This window comes from Enoplosus armatus, chromosome 8 (genome assembly GCF_043641665.1).
Source record: "Enoplosus armatus isolate fEnoArm2 chromosome 8, fEnoArm2.hap1, whole genome shotgun sequence".
Classification (NCBI taxonomy): Eukaryota; Metazoa; Chordata; class Actinopteri; order Centrarchiformes; family Enoplosidae; genus Enoplosus; species Enoplosus armatus.
Window position 1 is genome coordinate 11,410,792 of NC_092187.1, and position 19,658 is coordinate 11,430,449.

A 19,658-nucleotide genomic window follows, 5' to 3' on the forward strand; every position below is an offset into this window, starting at 1 on the left:
ACAAAACAAGGACTGTGGATTTGGTCCCCCATGACTTCCATTAAAATTGTTTTAAGAGGGTATGTCTTTGCAGCCAGTATGTACAAAAGGAACAATTATAGCAACAAACTATGCTTTTGCTGTACATATGGCAGATTTGCTGTGCTCATTTGATTAAACACATTAAAGGGGCAAAGAAAACCTCTCTAATAGTACAATGCTGACACCAACGTGTTTGGGCTGAAGGCCTTCATCAGGCGTTGAGGTAAAATACAGACACAGTCACTTAAGTGGCACAAGACATGACGCAAATGGGTTGTCTGGCTGGAAGCCAATGAGATGGTAGTGTGAAAACCTGCAATACTGATTGCTTGTCTGAGTTCACCATAACCAAAAATAAATAAATAAAAATAGCAAGCTTTATAGCAAAGTTTTATTTCCTCAGACTTGACAGAGCTCCTCCAGGGCCACAGAAGAAATTCTACTGTTTTTTAAGTAGCACCAACCACAACAAGTAAAATGATATTCACGTGTAAAATCGGTGGGCTGTCCCTTTGATTTGGGTATTTAAATGTCTATATTCCTATAGCAGTTGGTTTGTTGGATAAATCATGTATCCTTTTAAAACATACCGTTTCCGGTGACTTTGTAGGGCTCAGTGTTCCCTGCTCAGAGTGGTGATCATCCATAAGGACAAAGCTATAATGGGTTTGAATGCAGCGCTGCGGATTGTGGTGACCTCTGTCTGCCGCAGGGAGAACGGCCCAACCCCGGGCTAAACTCCCTGACTGTTGACGTGAGTACGTCTGCCTGACGGCATGCAGTTTTCCTTACGTTTTCCTGACGTTTTCCTGACAGTGTCATGGACATCACTTATTGTGACAGGCACGCGGACTCATCAGCGGCCTCACTATATCTCGAGACAAGAGTTATTTGTTTGTCTTTAGCATTACTCAGTTATCGACAATGTCTTTAACTAACTCGTAAGTGTCCGTTGGTGAAAGTTGCTTAGCCGCTAGCTCTTAGTTTTAGGTAGCCAATCAAAGCCTCTGTAGCATACAAGCTAGCTAATGTCTTGTGCGATCAGTAGCTTTCAACGGCTGACAGCATCATCACCACGACAACGGGCATCCTTCCCACCCGGCCGTCTGATGGAAGGGTGAGGGGAACGATGCTGAGATTCCTCCATATCCTTTTAACAAGTAAGCCAAGGCAGCTAATGATGGTTAGCTAAGCTTTGCCTGCTAGCTCTGAAGCAGGGACCAGCTAGGTAGCTTATGGTTCGTGTGATTATGCAACGGGATAAGTTAACCAGCGAGTATTTCAACTTTAGTTAGCACTATTGCATTGGTTGGCTACTGCATTGCATTCACCAAAGGAAAAAAAGTGTATTATATAAAGTGCATCTGCGACTTCTTGTAATTATAACTTAACATTAGCATCTTGTAATGTGAAAAATTGAATTGTCTTATAAGATTAAGTTAATTAACGTAAGCGATCCGTTAATCATGGAGCTGCTGGTTATCTGTAAATATTACCACTGTACTATACACTTAGTTGCCAGTTTATTGGGTCCCCACAGCTCAAATTAAAGCAGTTTAATATAACAGCCGTATAATAAATCTGATGTTGCCCTCATGAAGGTCGTAATGCTCAGTGTTTGACTTATGGCCATTTGGGTTGCTGTAGTTTGAGTAGCTGCTGAGTTGTAGTGTTATACTGAGATGTGTTTTTAATAACTTGTTCGCCCCATTTAGCTACAGTCTACAGCCTCTAAAATAATCATAAAAATGAATCAACACCTTTTTTAAGACTGAACACCCTGATGAAGGGGGCATTCATTGCAGGACTGTTGTATTAGATTGCATTAGTTTGACTGCGAGTAAATAGCTGCTTTTGTTCACATTTTAAATTGATTTCAATATTTGCCTAATAATAATCCCATGTTTGTGATTTTCTCACAGGCCTGTTAGGTGTTCTGTGGGATGGAGATGCTGCTTTTGGTAAGCCTGGGATTGATGTACGCCATCTTTCTCTGGCCCACAGGTGGGTCAGGCTAGTGGATGGGGAGAGCAAGTGTTCTGGCAGAGTTGAGGTACTCCGCCATGACCAGTGGGGGACTGTTTGCGACCACGGCTGGGACTTCCGGGAGGCTGATGTGGTGTGCCTGGAGCTGGGCTGTGGCTTAGCTGAATCTGCCCTCCATGGTGCAGCATTTGGTGCGGGCAGTGGAGAGATCTGGCTGCGGCACGTCCAGTGCTCTGGACACGAGTCCAGTTTGACGCGCTGTGCTGTTGTCCTCCACAGTAACACTGACTGCACCCATGAGAATGACGCAGGGGTGAAATGCTCAGGTGAGACTTCACTCTGTTTGAGTCATTATCTACCAAGGAGCAGCACCAGATGGTTGACTGTGTGAGTTCTGCTGGGTTGATTCTTTGAGGCTATTCTGGTTATCAGTTAGACATATGTGCATACAAATGCAAATACTCACCACTTACAATTTTCAGGATACTCTTTGAGTTGGTACATGTAAACACTAAATCCTGTGTAGAGTAAACTGGACATTGTATATCCCAAATATGATAATCTATACTAACACCTGGAATAGACAGACATAATATTGGTCACTGAGGCATGTGCATTTGTTATCCTGCAATTTGTCACTGATGCGTTCAGTTTAGGCTTATAGCATTTGCAGAAAACAGATCACTGTCTTAACAGCACCATAAACAGCCTAGACAGACACATTGTTCTTGTTCACCATGATTTGTAAATGAACAACGACCACTCCTACCATCATAGGGAGGCAGGAAATCTTAATCCAAACTCTTTCCTGTGTGCTCCCTCGGTGGTGGAACGAGTTACCGGACTCTATTTGGTCAGCAGAATCTGTTACTGCCTTCAAAAATCGCTTGAAGACCTGACCTCATTTCCTATGCACTTATGTGTTACTACATGTACCTGCAGCCTTGTGGCACTACTTGTGTCAGGTGGAACATGGACTTATTCTTGAAGGCTTCTCTTTGATATACTGTGCGACAATATAATGACATGATATCATTCACATTTTGTGATTAACATGTCTTCACTCACAGGTACACTTTTGATGCCCACCCTCACCCTGCTGTCACCTCACACTGTGTTCTCTCCCGGGGAGGCCGTTCGCTTCGGCTGCAGCGTGCTGCTGGGTCACCACCTCAGCGACTTCCACCTGTACAAACATGGAGTGTCCACGCCGCTGGTCACACAGAGGGCAGACCAGACCCAGACCAGGGTGGAGCTGACGCTGTCCGACATAGAGACTTTCCACCAGGGCAGCTACAGCTGTGGGTACAGGATCAAGGGCGGCTTCCCTTCTCAGCTGCTAAGCTCTCCACCCAGCAACTCCATCAACATCACTGTGGGTGAGTCACAACCGCATTGTCTAATACATATAAACTCTGTTGCTCCAATGCTCATTCCCATAGCACATCGTTTTGGTTTTCAATCTATATTTTGTAAAAAAACATTTAAGGGTTAGAAGCGAAATTGAGTTTTGCAGCTCAGGCCCTCAACTTTTTTTCGGAGCCTTATCCAAACTGTGTATTATCCTGAATAACCTATTTAATTCCTTTTTGACTGATCACAGTGGAGCTGCTGACTCCTCACCACTGGTACAACACGTCCACTGAGGCCCCGGCTGGTTCCGTCATTAAAGGCCACAGTTTTAACATCACCTGCTCCACCCCGCAGCAGTACCCCGGAGGTTCCTTCCAGCTGCGTCTGATCCGCACCAACGGCACGGTGCGTCAGTCCCTGCCTGCCCTCACCCCGTCCGTCACTTTCACCTTTCCCAATGCCCAGAGCTCCAACGAGGGCTACTACTACTGCCTGTATCGGGTCCAGCTGGGTGGACGCACCTTTGTCTCCAGAGAAAGCCAGCCCCTGCCTATAGCCATCAGAGGTGAGACTGATAGTATTATAGAGGGTATCCTAACTCAAATCGCAGTCACATTAGCTCACGTGACGAGCACAAAACTCACTCGCTTCAGGCATCACTGTGTGACCTGATCTCTCTCTTTTTTTTTTTTTAATCAGATTTAAAATGCAACCAAACAAGAGCAATTTACGAGCAACGTCAATAGGAAATCAAAGAATGACAGAACAGATAACGTAAAATATTACACAAAATATATTTACAGATTTTGGTGCTGGGTATAATCAAATAGGTGCCAATCTGGGAAATCCTGTTCCTGTTCGGCAGGATCCAGCACAAATTAAGCCCTGGAAAAGCCATGTTGTATGTAACTTACAGATAACTCCTCTCACCCTCAGACCCGGATCCAGTGCTGAGTCCAATGGTGATCAGCTGGCTTGTGTCCGGCCTGACATTTGTTGTAGCCGTCATCGTTATAATCATTGTGGCCAAGGTACTGTGTAACAAGGAGAAGAAGCCCTCTGAACTGGAGCGAGAGACCAGAACCTGTAAGTTCCCCTTTTCCTTCAGAAGCCTTTAAGCTTGAAACAAATATGTGTATGTGTACCCAGAGTAATAGATGTGCTTCTGTCTACAGGTGTGGACAACACTTACGTTGCCTTATCAATTAACAAGCTGTGACGGGGTATGCAGGCAACATATAACTAAAGGTACTGAAGGTCATGATTCTTGCAAATACAGAGCCTGTAAAATACTAAAATAGCCTCCTTCTCAATAACAGAATAATGACGTTGGTAACTGTTCAATTTTCTTGAACAGAAACTGACTGGCCTCACTACCCCTTGGACATCACTCTGGAGCAAAACTGCCCCTGCTCCCACCTGACTGGTCATCTACCTGGAGCATGAACGCTCTGTCAAAACAAGGAGCAGCTAGAGCAGGAGAGGAGCACAAGAGACGCTTCACGTTATCAAAAGCTTGTTGACAGTCAGAGGACCAAACAAATTTCTCCTTGGCCTTCAGCCACTCTGTGAGGGGAAACACCACAGTAGAGAAGTTTCTACAAAAACTCCTGTAGTAACCCACTAAACCCAAAAACCTTTGGAGTTCCTTTTTTATCGTGGGTTGCGGATACTCGGCTACTGCTATGACCTTGGCCTTGAGCCACCCGACCCTGTCCCACCACGTGGCCAAGATATGTCACTGTGGCCAGGGCAAAGTCACATTTAGCTAAATTAACAGTGAGCAGGGCTTCAGCTAAAATGGTCAAACAACCCACGGATATGCTGAAGATGCAAATGCCAGGTGTCACTGTAAATGACCACGTCATCGAGATAGACTGAGCAACGATGTAAACCGGATACAACATGATTCATCAGACGCTGAAACGTCTCTGGAGCGTTCCTTAACCCGAATGGCATCACCTTATACGAGTACAGATACGAGAGTACCTGATGGCGTAACAAATGCAGAAATTTCCTGCGCTCGCTTGGATAAAGGAACCTACCAATAACCTTTCAGCAAATCAAATTTGCTTACAAATTTAGCAGACCCTACCCGATCAATGCAATCATCCATGCACGGCAATGGAAATGAGTCAGACTTTGTGACCGAATTGACTTTCCTCATATCAGTGCAGAATCTAGGTGTTCAATCCTGTTTCGGCACCAAAATGCATGGAGAAGCCCAACTCGACGACAACGGCACAGCAATATCATTATGGAGCATGTAAGAGACCTCAGCATCCAAATGACAGAGTTTAGCTGGTGATGTTTGGTAAAACTGCTGTTTAATAGGCAGAGCATCGCCCACGTCAATATCATGCTCAATCCAGTCGGTTTGTGTTGGAACGTCACCAAATAAACGGATACCTGTGTACCAACTCTGACAGTTCCCTACGTTTCGACTCTGGCAGATGAGCCAGCAACTTGTTTAACTTACCAAGTGATTCTGAATTTTTCAAACGCCCACATAGCAGACCATCATCAGGTTCTGGCACACCAACAGGACTCAAATTATCATCAACCACACACCTTTAGTAAGGTTTCAGGGGGAGTTGCTTTGTTTTCTTTCGTACTGCTGTTGACACAACACAATTCAAATCCGACACTTTCACAGTAACAGTGTATGGACCTGTATACTTAGCCTGAAATGGCGAACCAACCATAGGCATAAGCATGAGAACCTGATCTCCCCGGACAGAATTCATGTCTCTCCGCACGACGGTCATACGACTTTTTCATTTTGCTTTGGGATGCGCACAACTTTTCTCGTGCCATACATCCAGCGGCAAACAAATGATGTCTAAACCCATTCATGAAATCAATTAGGTTTTTCGGTGGTTCAGTATCTTCACAGATACTTTTCAAAACTGCCAAGGGACCCCACAAAGCATGTCCAAAGACTCATTTGGACTAAAGCCCGTGCTTTCCTGTACAGCCAACATAAGCCATGGAAGCCTCCTCCTCCATTATGCAAGTATCCTGTAGCAGCGCTACTTATCTCATTATCTCGCCAAATATTTCCTTTTAGAGAAGGATCATTACACTGCTCCTGTACTAACTCACACACAGTGAGACAGTGACAAAGGCAGCTCAGACAGAGACGGAACCTCAAACACCACATCAGCACTGTTCAGGTGACACTGGAGAATCTGATCTAGCCATAGCACGTGTGACCTCTGGCAACGCACTGGAGCTCTCCTCCACCAAATCAGAGGAGCAAGTAGTGTCCAAAATCATTAAGTCACACAGCTCATTAAATGTCGTGACATCAAGCGCAGCTAACCACAGCTTTAAGTGAGTCGACAGGTCTCTAGCTAACTCAACATATGTCTGGCCGTTCCTTTTCTCCCAGGATCTAAAACGTAGGCGATAGGCCTCTGCCACCAGTTCAGATGCCTTAAGCACCACAGATTTTATTTTCTCATAACTAAAACTATCCTCAAGGCTTAAAGATGAACAAGCTTCTTGCGCTTTCCCTGTGAGAACAGACTGAAGTATGAGGGCGCAGTCTGCTTCAGGCCAATCCCTAGCCTTAGCAACGCCATCAAACAACATGAAAAATGTATCTGGGTCCCTTTCATTAAAACGTGGTATCAAACGCAGGTTATTTACATCAAAACCACGCAGCGGGGACATGAACCTCTGTCTGTCCTGATCCTCACTAGACAACTTTCCATCCTTACAGAGAATCGACGTGCAACTCAACCTTAGACATCTCAAACCTGTACCAGACCAAACCGAGCAAGAGCGAAAACGAACACACCCTTTACCAACACAGAAGGATCAAGCAGACACCGCGAAGCTCATCAGTGCGCACCGAGAATAATAATCCTCTGCCAGGTTGGGAGTTTCCCCGCTATCTAAACCCAAGGGGTACTGTAATATTTTATTCTTCATCATCTGTATCCATATTCTTAATGGTGCAACACTTGTGAATTCAAATGAAGCATTTTGTGTTCTTCTTCAAGACACAGACAGAGGGCTCACCCAAACAGATTGATCGGTCATCCATCACACCTTTTGGACAAGGTACCACCTGGACCTGGTTCAGTACAGTTTATTAGTTTAGACCTATCTGAGACTGCATCACACTAAACGTCAGGCTAGTGTGGAGGTAGTGGAAACAATGGATATGATACTAAGCTTTGTATCATGGTGGTATGTAAGTGACCACAGAAGACCGACAGACAGTCTGATCTATTTCCTGTTCAAGTCTGCATTGTTTCAAGCTAGACAAATTCACTCAGACTTGGCTACTGCCATGACCTGAGATGTGTGGAGTAGAAAAATGGCTACTAAAAGCTAAACTGGGGAAACTGTGACATTGGCTCCTCAGGTCTCTGTGTATATGCAGTTTAAAAGATATTGTTTTGTATTTATTACCAGGTGACACTAACAACAGGCTCCACTAGCTTACTATGTACTTGCTTCTATAGATCAAGGGTCCTTTAAGGATTAGAAGATGTTTTTGTATTTTAAGTCTAACCCTACCATGCATCTTATGTCATTTACAACATGTAAATTACTGCATATAAAGTGTGTAAATAGAAGCTGTAGTTGATTAAAATGCTGCTGTTGTTGGAGCTTCTGGGTTCAGTCAGTTTTGTTAGACAGTCTACAAATATTACTGCATGATTGACTTATAGCGTCTGATCAAACTACATGAGAGGAAAAAGCTTTTCACATAATGCATCATATGGTTCATTTATTTTTATACCCTCAATTATACACATTTAAAATTTCTCTTTGCTCCTGAATAAATTACTTGAAGCTTTAAATGTTTGCATTTACAAGCTCTTTTATAGTTTGATTTATGAAACAGCAATACAAAACAAATCACAACATCAAACTCCACAGGATGTAAAGGTTGGATTATGTAGTACAAAAGTGTGATAGCTACTGAAAATACTGAAACAAAGCATAAACATGACATTACAGCTCGTATAAACAGTGCAGTTTTCATATTTTTACCCAAGATAAAACTTTACCCCAACTACAAAAGCTAACAATTATATCCCAATTATTCCCACAAAACCCAGAGGCACTTGCATTACAGCTGGTTTGAAAAACAGTCCCAACTGTACTTTAATATAATTATTTCTGATAACTGTCAAAAGGAAGCATTGATGTACCCCAAGATTATATAAACTACAAGGATTTGGTGACTCTTCATATTAACAATATACACGTAATCATAGACTGTTAGACACCCTTGTTACCAAGCCATAACTCTGCCTTTGATACTGAACTGCAGATTGTTTAATACACACTGTGACATGAGTGTAGGTATTTTTCAATGTTCAATGCATGTTAAGAAAAAAGAAAAATAACTAAAAATTGCTTAAAATCTGGTGAAATGAAATTTTAATGGCATCTCAACAAATTTAAACAATGGTCTATTAAGTCAAATGAGACATTTGTGTTGTCCAAATTATAGGATATTGCTTAAGAATTGTATGATGTGCATAAAAAAAAAAAAAAAGTGTGATCTTCCCATGCAGATAGATTCACTGTGAACTACTGAGGCTTACAGTACATGTGATTGGCCAAAGCCCACCATAGTTGGACTGGCATTTGGTTTGCAGTTTGTGATGCTCAATGCAACAAAAAACTCACACACATCATCATAATGTCTCTTTCTAAATATGAGACAGCTTATTATGATAATCCACTGGCCTTAAATTGCTGACACAAAGATCTGTGGATATTTAATGTGCAACTACGGCATTATATTTGGAGATTAGTTGTTGTCTTTAATGCAATTTCTTGGCATATTCAGCACTTCCAGCTGAACATCACTGAGTGCACTGTGGAAGATGATCTCCAAAAGTTCAACAGATCACACTGAAAACATCTGGATGGATGGACAGCTGCTGTCCAGGTAAGAGGAAGAAGGATTTGGTGTGTTTTTGGTGTGACATGTTCTTTTTAAAGTGGCATCCTCATCTATTCTATTAGTGGTGTTGTAGTGAAGCTCGGTGACAATTTTACATATTTTACCTATAAGCAAAAGCAAGCAAATAAACTGCAATTATAACCCACACAAATATTGCATAAACACAATTTCAGCAATGTCTAAAAATAAAAAGGCATTAACCAAAATACATTCCTTGAATTAAAATGCGTAATAAAGCATAACAGCCCTAAAAAACTGAGCATGAATAAAAGAAAGATTATTCTATTCCTTTGATGGATTCGTTTGTCTCCATGCTGGAAAAAACTATGTAGAGGAAGACTGCCACGGCCAGGAAGAACACAAACTGAACCCAGAGGGGGATGAGGCGAGACGACTTTGGCGCCTGCGGAGCTTCTTGTCCAGATTTCATGGGTGTCGATTTCAAATACGATTGTCTGTAAGTGGACGGCGTGTCGTACATGCTGGGCCTGAAAAGGAATGAAGAGGAATTATCCTACAGCACATTATTAAAATTCTCCATCACAAACCAGCAGCAACCAAATGTGACTTGTTTTGACCTTGTTTCCAACAACTGTGGTGTTGGCTCAGCAACAATGAGGTGGTAAGATTCATTATTAAACATAATTGCAGAAGCAATTATTATTACAGCAAGAATTGTGACAATCAATTAATTGTTTTATACCCTCGTAAATGTCATATTTTTCTAGTTCTGACCGTTGGTCAGACAAAATAAGACATTTGAAGTTGTCGCCTTGGGTATTTTATACAGTGCTGCGTAGTTTAAGCTGTGGCAGTACATCAGATTTTATAAACTCAAAACTCAAACTTTGTATGTAAAATCTTAATCTTTGAATCTCTGAATTGTATTGTATCTATTGCATGAAATGGACTGACGAAACTGATGTCCAGAACTTGAGTAAATATACTCAATTACATTCCACCACTGCGATTAATCGAAAAACTATTAAATCGATAATAAAAAGAATAGTTAGTTACGGCTTTAAGTGTGATGAGGTAGTGATATGCAGCATTCCTCCAAATAAAGTTAAAATCTGGTCTGAGATACTGTGCGTGATGGATGGATGTGTTTTGGTTATGAAGGTTTTGAATGCAGCTTATCTTGTACACATGGTGGTCTTCTTGAAAATGCAATAACAGATTCTTAAAACAGACATTTGCATCACAGCACATCTGTTGGAGTCAAATGGGAACAATTTTCGCAAAATTGAACCTATATAGATTCAGAAGACACTACTTGACTTTGTATAAAAGACACTTACTCATCAACATAATCCCTTCCTCTGTATTCAGGTCTTGACCTCGAGTAGCTTGAGTAGGACGTCCTGCAGAGAATGACATAAAACAGTACGTATGTGACTTCTCACCAACTGAGACTACTGCAAAAATGTGTTTAATTATAACTTACTCGTTTGCAAATTCTCTCTCAGTCCACTCCGGTCTTGACCTCATGTAAGACCCACTAGATAGATAAGAAAAAAAGCCATTACTAACTTAGACTGACTTGTATATGCTAAATTGATTTGCTGAAATAGAGGAAGTCTGGAAATGGAAGAAAGGCAATGAATGTTTGGAGCTAATGATGGAGGATTTATGAGAGAACTGACCTGTCTCCTGAACCGTCACTCCTGACCTGCAAACAGTTAAGACATGTAAGTGATAATCTCTCAGAAATTGACCCATTTAACTACAAGGTTAGGTGCCTATAGCACATTTTATATCCCTGCATCCAACGCAGGTAATCTGTGGGTAATCATCGGCTGAAATTCCATCATCAATGACAGTAATTATATTTTCTCATTTATCTGATGGTAATACCTGTGCCACCGATGTTCTGTGCATCCCTAAGCGATGAAATCAGTCTTTTGAGAGTCTTAATTTTTTTTATATATATCTGCTATATATAGTCAAACAGGAGGCTACTTGTAAGGGTCAGGTTTTCTTTGGATGCCTCTTTCCACTCAGGTCACACTCAGAATCAAGAGGTGAGTAATGCAAAAACAACAACAACAAAAAAGAAAAAATACTTACAGGTGTCCTGTAAACGTAGGTGACTTCATCCTCTGAAATCAAAACACAAACATAGGGCTAAATGTCAAGGCAAGTGCCCCATGTTTAGACTTAACCACGTGGGTCCCATTGGGGTTAGAAAAGTAAACCACTTGTTAAACTCTGAGGAATGTCAAATGATATAATTAGAGTTCTGAAACACTTTTTGTTTCAGAACATTTCTTTCAACATATCTGCGTCAAAAGCACAAATTACCCTCTTCTCTGTAGTAGGTTTTGTCAGGTGATGGTTTCGCTCTTTTCCCTTTGGCCATGGCCTCCTTCAGCTTCCTCTCATAGAGACTTCTGGTGGACTCTGGGAACAAAACAGTCACACACAACGTATATTTGAGACATAATGAAGACGTGCACAGAGAAAACCACAGACATTAAACAATTCCTACAAGACTAAACTTGGTAACTTCACACAGGCCTCCGAGAGCACTGATTCAAAAACGGGCGCAAAGTAAACGTTCAATCTCAGCCACTCACCGACCACAGGACCGTGTTTTATCCCGTAATCATCGAGCAGGGCGCTAATTTCTTGCGTAGATTTGCTGCTTAGCGACGACATTGTGTAGACTTGGTTTATTCGTTTAGCTGTCTGTGTTGTGTTATTTTTGTGTGTTCTTGTTTCGGTTCAGCTGTAGTTTCAGTTGCCAAAAAGAGACAACAACCATAACTCCTCCCACCGATAACGACCAGCAGCTCGTTTTGCTGCGCGCGTGTCAGAAGGGACGACCCTCTGCGGAGTCGAGCGGCAGCTTGTAAGCGTGAAGAGACTCAGCCCCGCCCTCGTTTGTTTACCCAGGTGTTTAAAACATTCGCACCTTCAGTCAAATGCTACATCACTTCCGTTTCCGTTTGGCCAATTCTTCTTTGTATGTATTCTTTCTTTTATTCTGGTTTCTTTCCAGAAATGAAGCAGCGCCACCAGCAGGCAAATGCTATAAATACTAATGCTAATATTTATAGTAAAGCTAATGCTGCTATTCAGCTTCCTTCCAGAGAAGGCATGTCCCGTTCACGGCCTGTCCATTACCATTGAGAACTCTGTGGTGTCCCCATCCCGGACTGCGAGGAACCAAGGTGTGACACTGGACGACCAGCTGTCCTTCGCTGCTTACGTCGTTGCGACAACCCGCTCCTGCAGATTCTCCACAACATCCGAAGATTACGTCCGGGTCCGGATCACAGGGTCCGGATTCGACTCCCTCGCGGACACGCGGACGCGGAAAGTATTATACTTTCCTCCCTTTGGGACTACCGCTCAACGAACGAGCTCCTCATCGACATCAGGAAAGCAGAAACTGTGGTTACACATCTTCTTGGCCCATAATAAAAAAACCAAAAAACAAAACATGTAATGTAATATTACTAACAATGGACAGAAGTATTCAGATCCTTGTGTAAAAGTAGTAATACCACAATGAAAAAAGACATTACAAGTAAAAGTTACCCCATGAAAATTCCACTAAAGTAAAAGTACATTAAGATAAAATTAGATAAAATAAAATAATCCTTTATTAATCCCTCAGCGGGTAAATTTGCATTGTTACGGCAGCATACAGGATAGTGCAATAGCAAGAGACAAGAAGAATCAAGATATTATAAATAAAAACAATAAAGACCGTTATAAAAAACACCAACTATAATTTACATGATGTACAAGTTCACAGAACGGGCAAAGGAATTTTACTGTATTGCACATGGAGAGACGTAGATATGTAGATATTGCGGAGTGGATTGTCCATCCCGGTCTGCGTGGTCTACTGGGAGCAGTGCTGATTGTAGAGCCTGACAGCAGCCGAGAGGAAAGATCTGCGGTATCTCTCCTTCACGCACCGCGGGAGAAGCAGCCTGTCACTGAAGGAGCTGCCCAGTGTCCTGCATGGGGTGGGACATGTTCTCCCTCAGGGATGATCGCTTAGCCATCATTCTCCTTTCTCCCACTACTTCCACTAAATCAAGGATTATTATTATTATTATTATTATGAGTACTAGTAGTAGTATTATTAAAAAATGCAGAATGTTATGCATCAGATTAACATAAAGCATCATTTAATGTTGTACCTGGTCAAAGTACAACTCATTTTAACCACTTTAAATACTGTTTAATCTGTAACAATGTCTTCAGTCTTTTAACTTAAATTTTGTATATAAAATCTTTTATCTGCAAAGTGACTAGTAACTATAACTATCCGATAATAAAAAAGTACAATATTTCCCTCTGTGAAGATGAGGAGTCAAAGCGGAGTTTTCAAAATTGTACGTAAGTACTTGAGTAAATGCACTGAGTTACTGTCCACCACATTATGATTAGATGCCTTGGATCTGAATCTACATTACTTATAAAAAACTGGGAACATGCAAATCATCATTGTAAACAAAGATAGATCTTTATTAAGCACAAAATGACATATTACAGATAATGGGACAGGTTTGTAATGTGTAGCACAATATTGTCATTTTGGATCTTTCTTTCATCATCTGTAAGCATCTGAACACGTTTTAAGGACCAAAATTTACACATGTTTTTTGCCCTAAAAGAATGACGCGTGGCTGAACCAGCCTACTTGATCGGTGGCCAACCAGAACATGAGCAGTCCCATCACTATCACCACACCCATCTTCAGCATCAGCTTCAGCATGTGGAGACACTGCAGGGACAAAGCACAGCACAGAGAGGTAAAAGTAACCAAACCCTGAAGGAACAAATGAACACAGTGAATGTTTAGTAAAGGCCAGCGAGTACACACCTTTCCTGGATTCCTGGTACAGATGTGTGTGTTGCTGACATCTGGCACGTTCTCTGGTAGCCGAGTGTTTGGGGGATCACAAGCAGGTTTCACTTGCGTGGTGTCATCAGGCTCCCTGATTTCCTGGGCAAAGGCAAAGCAGTTTCAAAAAATCTAGCGCATGTGTTCATGTGTATGTGTGTTTCTATGTGTGCTCCATTATGAGTCCATATGCAAACCTCAGATGTTTCTGCAGAGCTCAGGTCCTCCTCCCTGTCTGTGGAGCTGCTGAGTGAATCTCTGTCACTGCTGAGGAAGGAGGAAGCAGACAGGTTGTAGCTATTGTTCAAGACAAAAAAAGTTTAATACATACTAGGAATTCTGCTTACCTGTCAGTTTCATAGTGAATGACTTGAGACAGTGGATCTGTACAAAACTTAACTTTTGTCTGCCTCCCTGTAAAAATGAACAGAAACGGATGAACTGTGGAACGTGTACAACACTGTAAAATCGTCATTGTTCGTCCATATAAAGATTATACCCTTCTCATCTTCACTCACCTTCTCTTCCACTGTCTCTGACACTGTCGTCATAAAACTCGTTGAAAGCCTTGATTCTCTCCTGCTCTTGTTCCCAGTTCCTCTCCTCTTCGTACTCATCGTCTCCCAGCTGTCCCAGCTCACTGATCCCGGAGGCTTCAAGTTCGGTGTTGAAGAAGAAGCCGTCATCCAGGGATCCCTGGTTAGAGGGACTTGTGGTTTTTGCATTCCCTCTCTGCACCACTGAGTAGCAGTTGACGTCTTCTGCAGAACGCTGAGCCACATGTGAAAGCAGCGTTTCCGCTTTGTCTATGTCCTCTGTGGTTAACAGGTCTTCAGACAGCGGGGTATCTGTCGCTAACACATCTAGGTTCCAGTTAATCTGGAAATCTGCTCTGTTGTAGTCGTCAGATGTGCTCCACCCAGCAAACGCTGCGCTGCTGTCACCATGAAGCTGAGCCTCCGCCAGCTGCTTGTTGTTTTCAAGATCTTGTAGACACATATGATCTAAGAGTTCCTCGTCGCTCCTCTTGACTTGGACCTCATCGTCACTGGAGCTGTAGGAATCGCTCTCACTTGTCTCGCCTCCATCATCACTCACAGCTACGTCGACAATCTCTATTTCCCCTCTGTCTTTTCCTCCAGTCGCCACATGCAGGCTCCTGAACTTATCAGCATCCAACTCTAAGTCTCTGCTGTACAGATACTCGTCCGCCTCCTCATCATTGTCCTCGGCTCGTCCTGTCCATGTTATATCAGCTCTTTCCAGGCAGGTGCTCTGCTTTGCGATTGAACCGCTGTCAGATGTAGAAGCCAAGGCGTTCGACTGGTGTTTGCGGTCTTGATTTCTCCCTCCATCTTCTACGTACTCGCATGAAGAAAAGTCTGAGGGATAATCTGCAAAGCTCTCACCGGCCTCTTGGTGTTCCTCCCCTGAGAAATCCTTCATTTTCTCTTCACACTCCTCGCTATCAACTTCGGCAGCAAGATCCTGCAAATTTTGCGTTGATATTTCTGGAAACTCCAAACTGGCTTTCAGTGGGCCCTCTCTGCAGGGATTCTCAACATCCTGCTCGAAGCACCGAGTGAGAACGTTTTGTTCCTGCTCGATCTTCATGCCCTCGCTCTCAGAATCAGACGAGTACCCTTGCTTTTCTTCTTCCCTTTCTTGCTCATCCTCTTCAATCCCGTCACCTTTTATCATCATCTCGCTGCCGCGTTCAGGGACTCTCTCAAAATAGCACACCTCCTCATCACCTTGCTCCTCATTTCTAACTTGAGGGTTTTTGGCACCCTCAGGGGCCAGAGGTTGTCCCTCAGCAAATATCCTGTCCTCTTTCTTACCATCGCAAAACTCGTTGGCGCAGCGAACCGACATCAACAAATCCCCTGGAGTCTCTCCTGTTCCCATATCCTCTTCCTCATCCTCTTCATCTTCTCCAGAGACAGAACCTTCCTGTTCGGAATCTCCCTCTGAGCTTGTGTAATCCTCCGCCGGTATTTTGTTCATGACCCCAACACTTTGAAAACCCTTCTCATCACTTTTATCATCAGACTGCTCTTCATCAACACTTTCAGCCATGTACATATCTTTAGTTTCCATGCTAGACAAAACTGCAGTTTGACCAGTTGCTTCCTGGTACAGAGCAACGTCTTCCTTTGTTGCTAAGTCTTCTTGAGAGAGGTCTGGTTTGTCCTCTTCAAATTTTTCATCAAAATCTAAATTCTCAAAGTCCAAATCTCCATCAGGGAATGCTGGAACAGATGTTTCTGTAACAACATCGTCATTTGAAAATGAAATACTTAAATAGTCTAGAAATAGTAATAAACACCACATAGACATATTTCTTACCTGAAAATGCATCACTAAGTAGATCAGCAAAACTCTGTTCCATCTTTGAAAATCGCAAAAAACGATTTAAAGTTTATATAGTAAGAGTTACATCAGGACAAACATTAATGCATTGCCACAGATGATCTCTCCGCTCAGAAAGGAAGAGAGTGCGAGGTAACTCTCTATTGTTGCTGCAAGTGGCTTCCTGTCAAACAGACGGCGCATAAGTTACACATTAAAACAAGTATATTTGGTTAAATCTATGACTACAAATGTCCACATAATGTAAGCCTACCTTAAAACTGAAGATCATCAAAAGGTGTACAAAAAAGTCTGTCTAAAAAGCCACAAAAATAAAGTTTTGTGTTTTCTGTTGCTGTACGAACATACCTTCATGAAGAAATGATGTCAGCTTTCATGTGGTTTTGGTTTCAGATGCACAACATAAACTCCGGTAGTCAAACATGCAGCTCCTTCATGCTGAAACAACTCATGTTTATTGGTGTCCTATATAACTGAGATGAGTGCAGTGCCACTTTGATTTAGACTTTAGTTATTAAAACAGAGCAGTTGTTATCAGTGAATCTTGTCTTGGGTTCTTTGATTTTTTAAACAGCTATAATCAAGTAAAACTACAGTTAAAATCAAGACGTCCTGGTCTGTTGATGGCTGTCCTCAGTGGCCTACAGCTCATTGCGGAGGAGGTAGCGGTGGTTGGGCTTCAGGTCAACTTCCACAGGAAAATGATCACTCACCTCAAGAGCCTGAAGTGCCATCAAAAGAACAGGATTAATGTTCTTTTTAAGTATACAAGTGAACTAAAGAAAGGTATATTTTTGTTGTTTACCTCCTCCTCAGAGAGATGGAAATTCTCTTTAAAGTTGAACGGTTGAGCTGAACCTGGCACTATACAGGAAATAATCTCACGTCCATGGACAATGATCCTGTTTGAAAATGTAAAAAAAAACATATTGTAAGGCGTAACCCTGTCAACTGTGATGGGTGTCTGCAGCAGAATACCTCATAATAATCATAATCATCATGTAACGAATCCGTCCTCATTATAAAGTGTTATTATAGACCTCATGTAATTCAGTTTTCAGCAGCCACTGACCTGTCGTAGGCACAGTGCGTCTTCTCGCGGACAGTAGTGTCTTGCTCGTCTCCAATTAGCCAGCGAAACTTGGGGTCACTCCTCAAGCGCACAGCTCTCCAGCCCTTGATGGTGACGTAGCTGCAGCCGGCATTGAGGTCCCCTAAGATCATCACATTCTGGGTGAATGAAAGGAAGCACAAGGGGAAGTTCGACAGATGGAAATTACTCATAAATGTGGATGAGAGAAAAATGAGGCTAAGCTGCAGAACTCTGACCCAGATATAGATAAGAAATGAACAAAATGAGGGAAAAAAACAAACCAAACATTATATGATGATAATGATGTGGTTTAACCTACATCAGTCTTCCACTTCTTGTGAATTCTTTTGAAGACAGTGTACAGTTCGTCAATCTCCTTCATGGCACTTTTGGGGCAGGTGTGCTGCCCAATCAGGACGAAGTCCTTCACCACTGCAAAAAAACACAAACATAAATACTCCCAAGACATTTATCTTCAATAAATGTGTTTACATGTAGACTATAGTGTCCCAGTCTTTTCATGTCATATTTTTTCAAATCATATTCGGGATATGGTGTTCCCTGTATACATAATTATAATTTCATCCTGGTTTCTTTTCCTGTATAATTCCAAAGATGCCTTTTGTTTCAGCGTACATGTAGTAGGGGAGTGAAAGCGAACAATGAAAGGCTGTCTGGAGAAAACATCAGTTTCGTTGGTGCCTTGTCCTTCTAGTTTAGGATACTGATAATGCTCTTTGACCTCCAGCACATTGTTCCTGGAGAAGAAGGAAAAAGACAACATTAAGGATGTCATGTTTAACCATTCACAGCAATGTGTCCTGTTCTGACATGGGTTACCTGTAAATGTAGACGTACTGCTCCTTGTAGCTCTTCCTCCCCAGCCTTTCACTTTCCACATAGGAGTATGAGTTGAATCTGTCAAATCTGCTGACAACAAAAAATGAGATAAGTTTACAGTTGAAGGTGTTTTATGTGACGGAGGATTCACCAGATCCTTTAAATGTGCAGTTTTTGAACTGAAACGTCAGCTTGCACCTGTTAAGATCCTTCACCAAAGCTTGTATTGCTTCTCCTTTAGAGTCCCGGACCTCCTGAATAAGACACAAGTCACACCGAGAAAGAATCTTGGGAGCAAAAGAAAAGGAATAAACATCTATCAGTTGTCTGGTTTTGTGTGGACATCGCTGTAGTCACACACAGTAGAGCACCTTTTGTAGAATCCCCATAACCTTCTTGTTGTTTGACTTTGATTCCCCAAAGCTCTGAACATTGAAAGCGCAGATTTTCAGGGAAGATGCGATGTTCAACGCACACAACCCCACAGCGAACAGCAGAACTGCAGTCCTCATCTTGCAGAGGATAATCGCTCTGCAAGTGAAAGACAGTTTGGCAAGATCCTCTTTGTCACGTTGTGAAATATGTTACAAAAAAAAATCCTCTTCACCCATCACACCAGCTTCTTTGCAGCCTCTTACCTTCAGCGCCAGTTTCACCAGGAGACTGACCCCAGTCCAGCAAAGATCCATCTCTTCAATGACCCGTGGTGTGTTTTGGGGAACATGCAGGTAAACACAAGTGAAAGACATTGGCTGGGGATCTGTGTGGTGGATGTGCTGTGTCAGTGCCTGTTGAGAATGGAGCTTCATCTGGAACAGTTAAAACCACTGAATACAATAAACAATAGCTTTATCCCACTCAGAGAGTTCAGCTTTGAGTGTGTTTTGTCTCTAAGTTTGAGTGTAATCGGACAATAGACGGTGCCATGTGTCATGCCTGTTCGTTTCATGAACGTTTGTGTTGCATTTACAACATATCGTTCTGTCATTTTAGCACGAGCAGCTGGTAGTTACCACACAGTGCCACCACATCACTGACACAGCTAGTGCTGAACACTGGTGGTCTTCACTGTGATGGGGATGGTTCACACTCGCAATGTGATGCACCTGATATTTGCAGTGAAAATCATCATCATTTTTATTTGTACTAAAGTCTACACAGATGTATTTGTATTTTTTTGCTCTGTA

At 42.3% G+C, this 19,658-nt stretch overlaps 4 protein-coding genes across 4 annotated transcripts; 1 reads left to right on the forward strand and 3 right to left on the reverse strand.

Annotated features, from left to right (window-relative positions):
• The first annotated feature begins 1,487 nt into the window (after positions 1-1,487).
• LOC139288511 (scavenger receptor cysteine-rich domain-containing protein DMBT1) lies at positions 1,488-7,986 on the forward strand. Its single transcript, XM_070909817.1, has 7 exons — positions 1,488-1,506; positions 1,944-2,333; positions 3,078-3,386; positions 3,611-3,925; positions 4,297-4,446; positions 4,536-4,608; positions 4,718-7,986. Exons 1-6 carry the CDS (start codon positions 1,488-1,490, stop codon positions 4,577-4,579), a joined length of 1,227 nt encoding a protein of 408 aa, XP_070765918.1. The 3' UTR covers positions 4,580-4,608; positions 4,718-7,986.
• A 196-nt stretch (positions 7,987-8,182) lies between these two features.
• LOC139288880 (uncharacterized) lies at positions 8,183-12,035 on the reverse strand. The gene is made up of 7 exons (XM_070910326.1): positions 11,878-12,035; positions 11,603-11,701; positions 11,369-11,400; positions 10,945-10,970; positions 10,746-10,799; positions 10,600-10,662; positions 8,183-9,786 (listed from the first exon to the last, which is right to left on the reverse strand). Exons 1-7 carry the CDS (start codon positions 11,957-11,959, stop codon positions 9,576-9,578), a joined length of 567 nt encoding a protein of 188 aa, XP_070766427.1. The 5' UTR covers positions 11,960-12,035; the 3' UTR covers positions 8,183-9,575.
• Positions 12,036-13,795: 1,760 nt separating this feature from the next.
• Positions 13,796-16,293, reverse strand: LOC139289215 (ABC transporter F family member 4). Its single transcript, XM_070910761.1, has 5 exons — positions 14,684-16,293; positions 14,513-14,579; positions 14,363-14,432; positions 14,145-14,267; positions 13,796-14,045 (listed from the first exon to the last, which is right to left on the reverse strand). Exons 1-5 carry the CDS (start codon positions 16,263-16,265, stop codon positions 13,929-13,931), a joined length of 1,959 nt encoding a protein of 652 aa, XP_070766862.1. The 5' UTR covers positions 16,266-16,293; the 3' UTR covers positions 13,796-13,928.
• An 886-nt stretch (positions 16,294-17,179) lies between these two features.
• Positions 17,180-18,983, reverse strand: dnase1l1l (deoxyribonuclease I-like 1-like). The gene is made up of 8 exons (XM_070910325.1): positions 18,843-18,983; positions 18,670-18,758; positions 18,472-18,558; positions 18,268-18,389; positions 17,951-18,063; positions 17,611-17,768; positions 17,344-17,440; positions 17,180-17,260 (listed from the first exon to the last, which is right to left on the reverse strand). Exons 1-8 carry the CDS (start codon positions 18,981-18,983, stop codon positions 17,180-17,182), a joined length of 888 nt encoding a protein of 295 aa, XP_070766426.1.
• Positions 18,984-19,658: the final 675 nt, after the last annotated feature.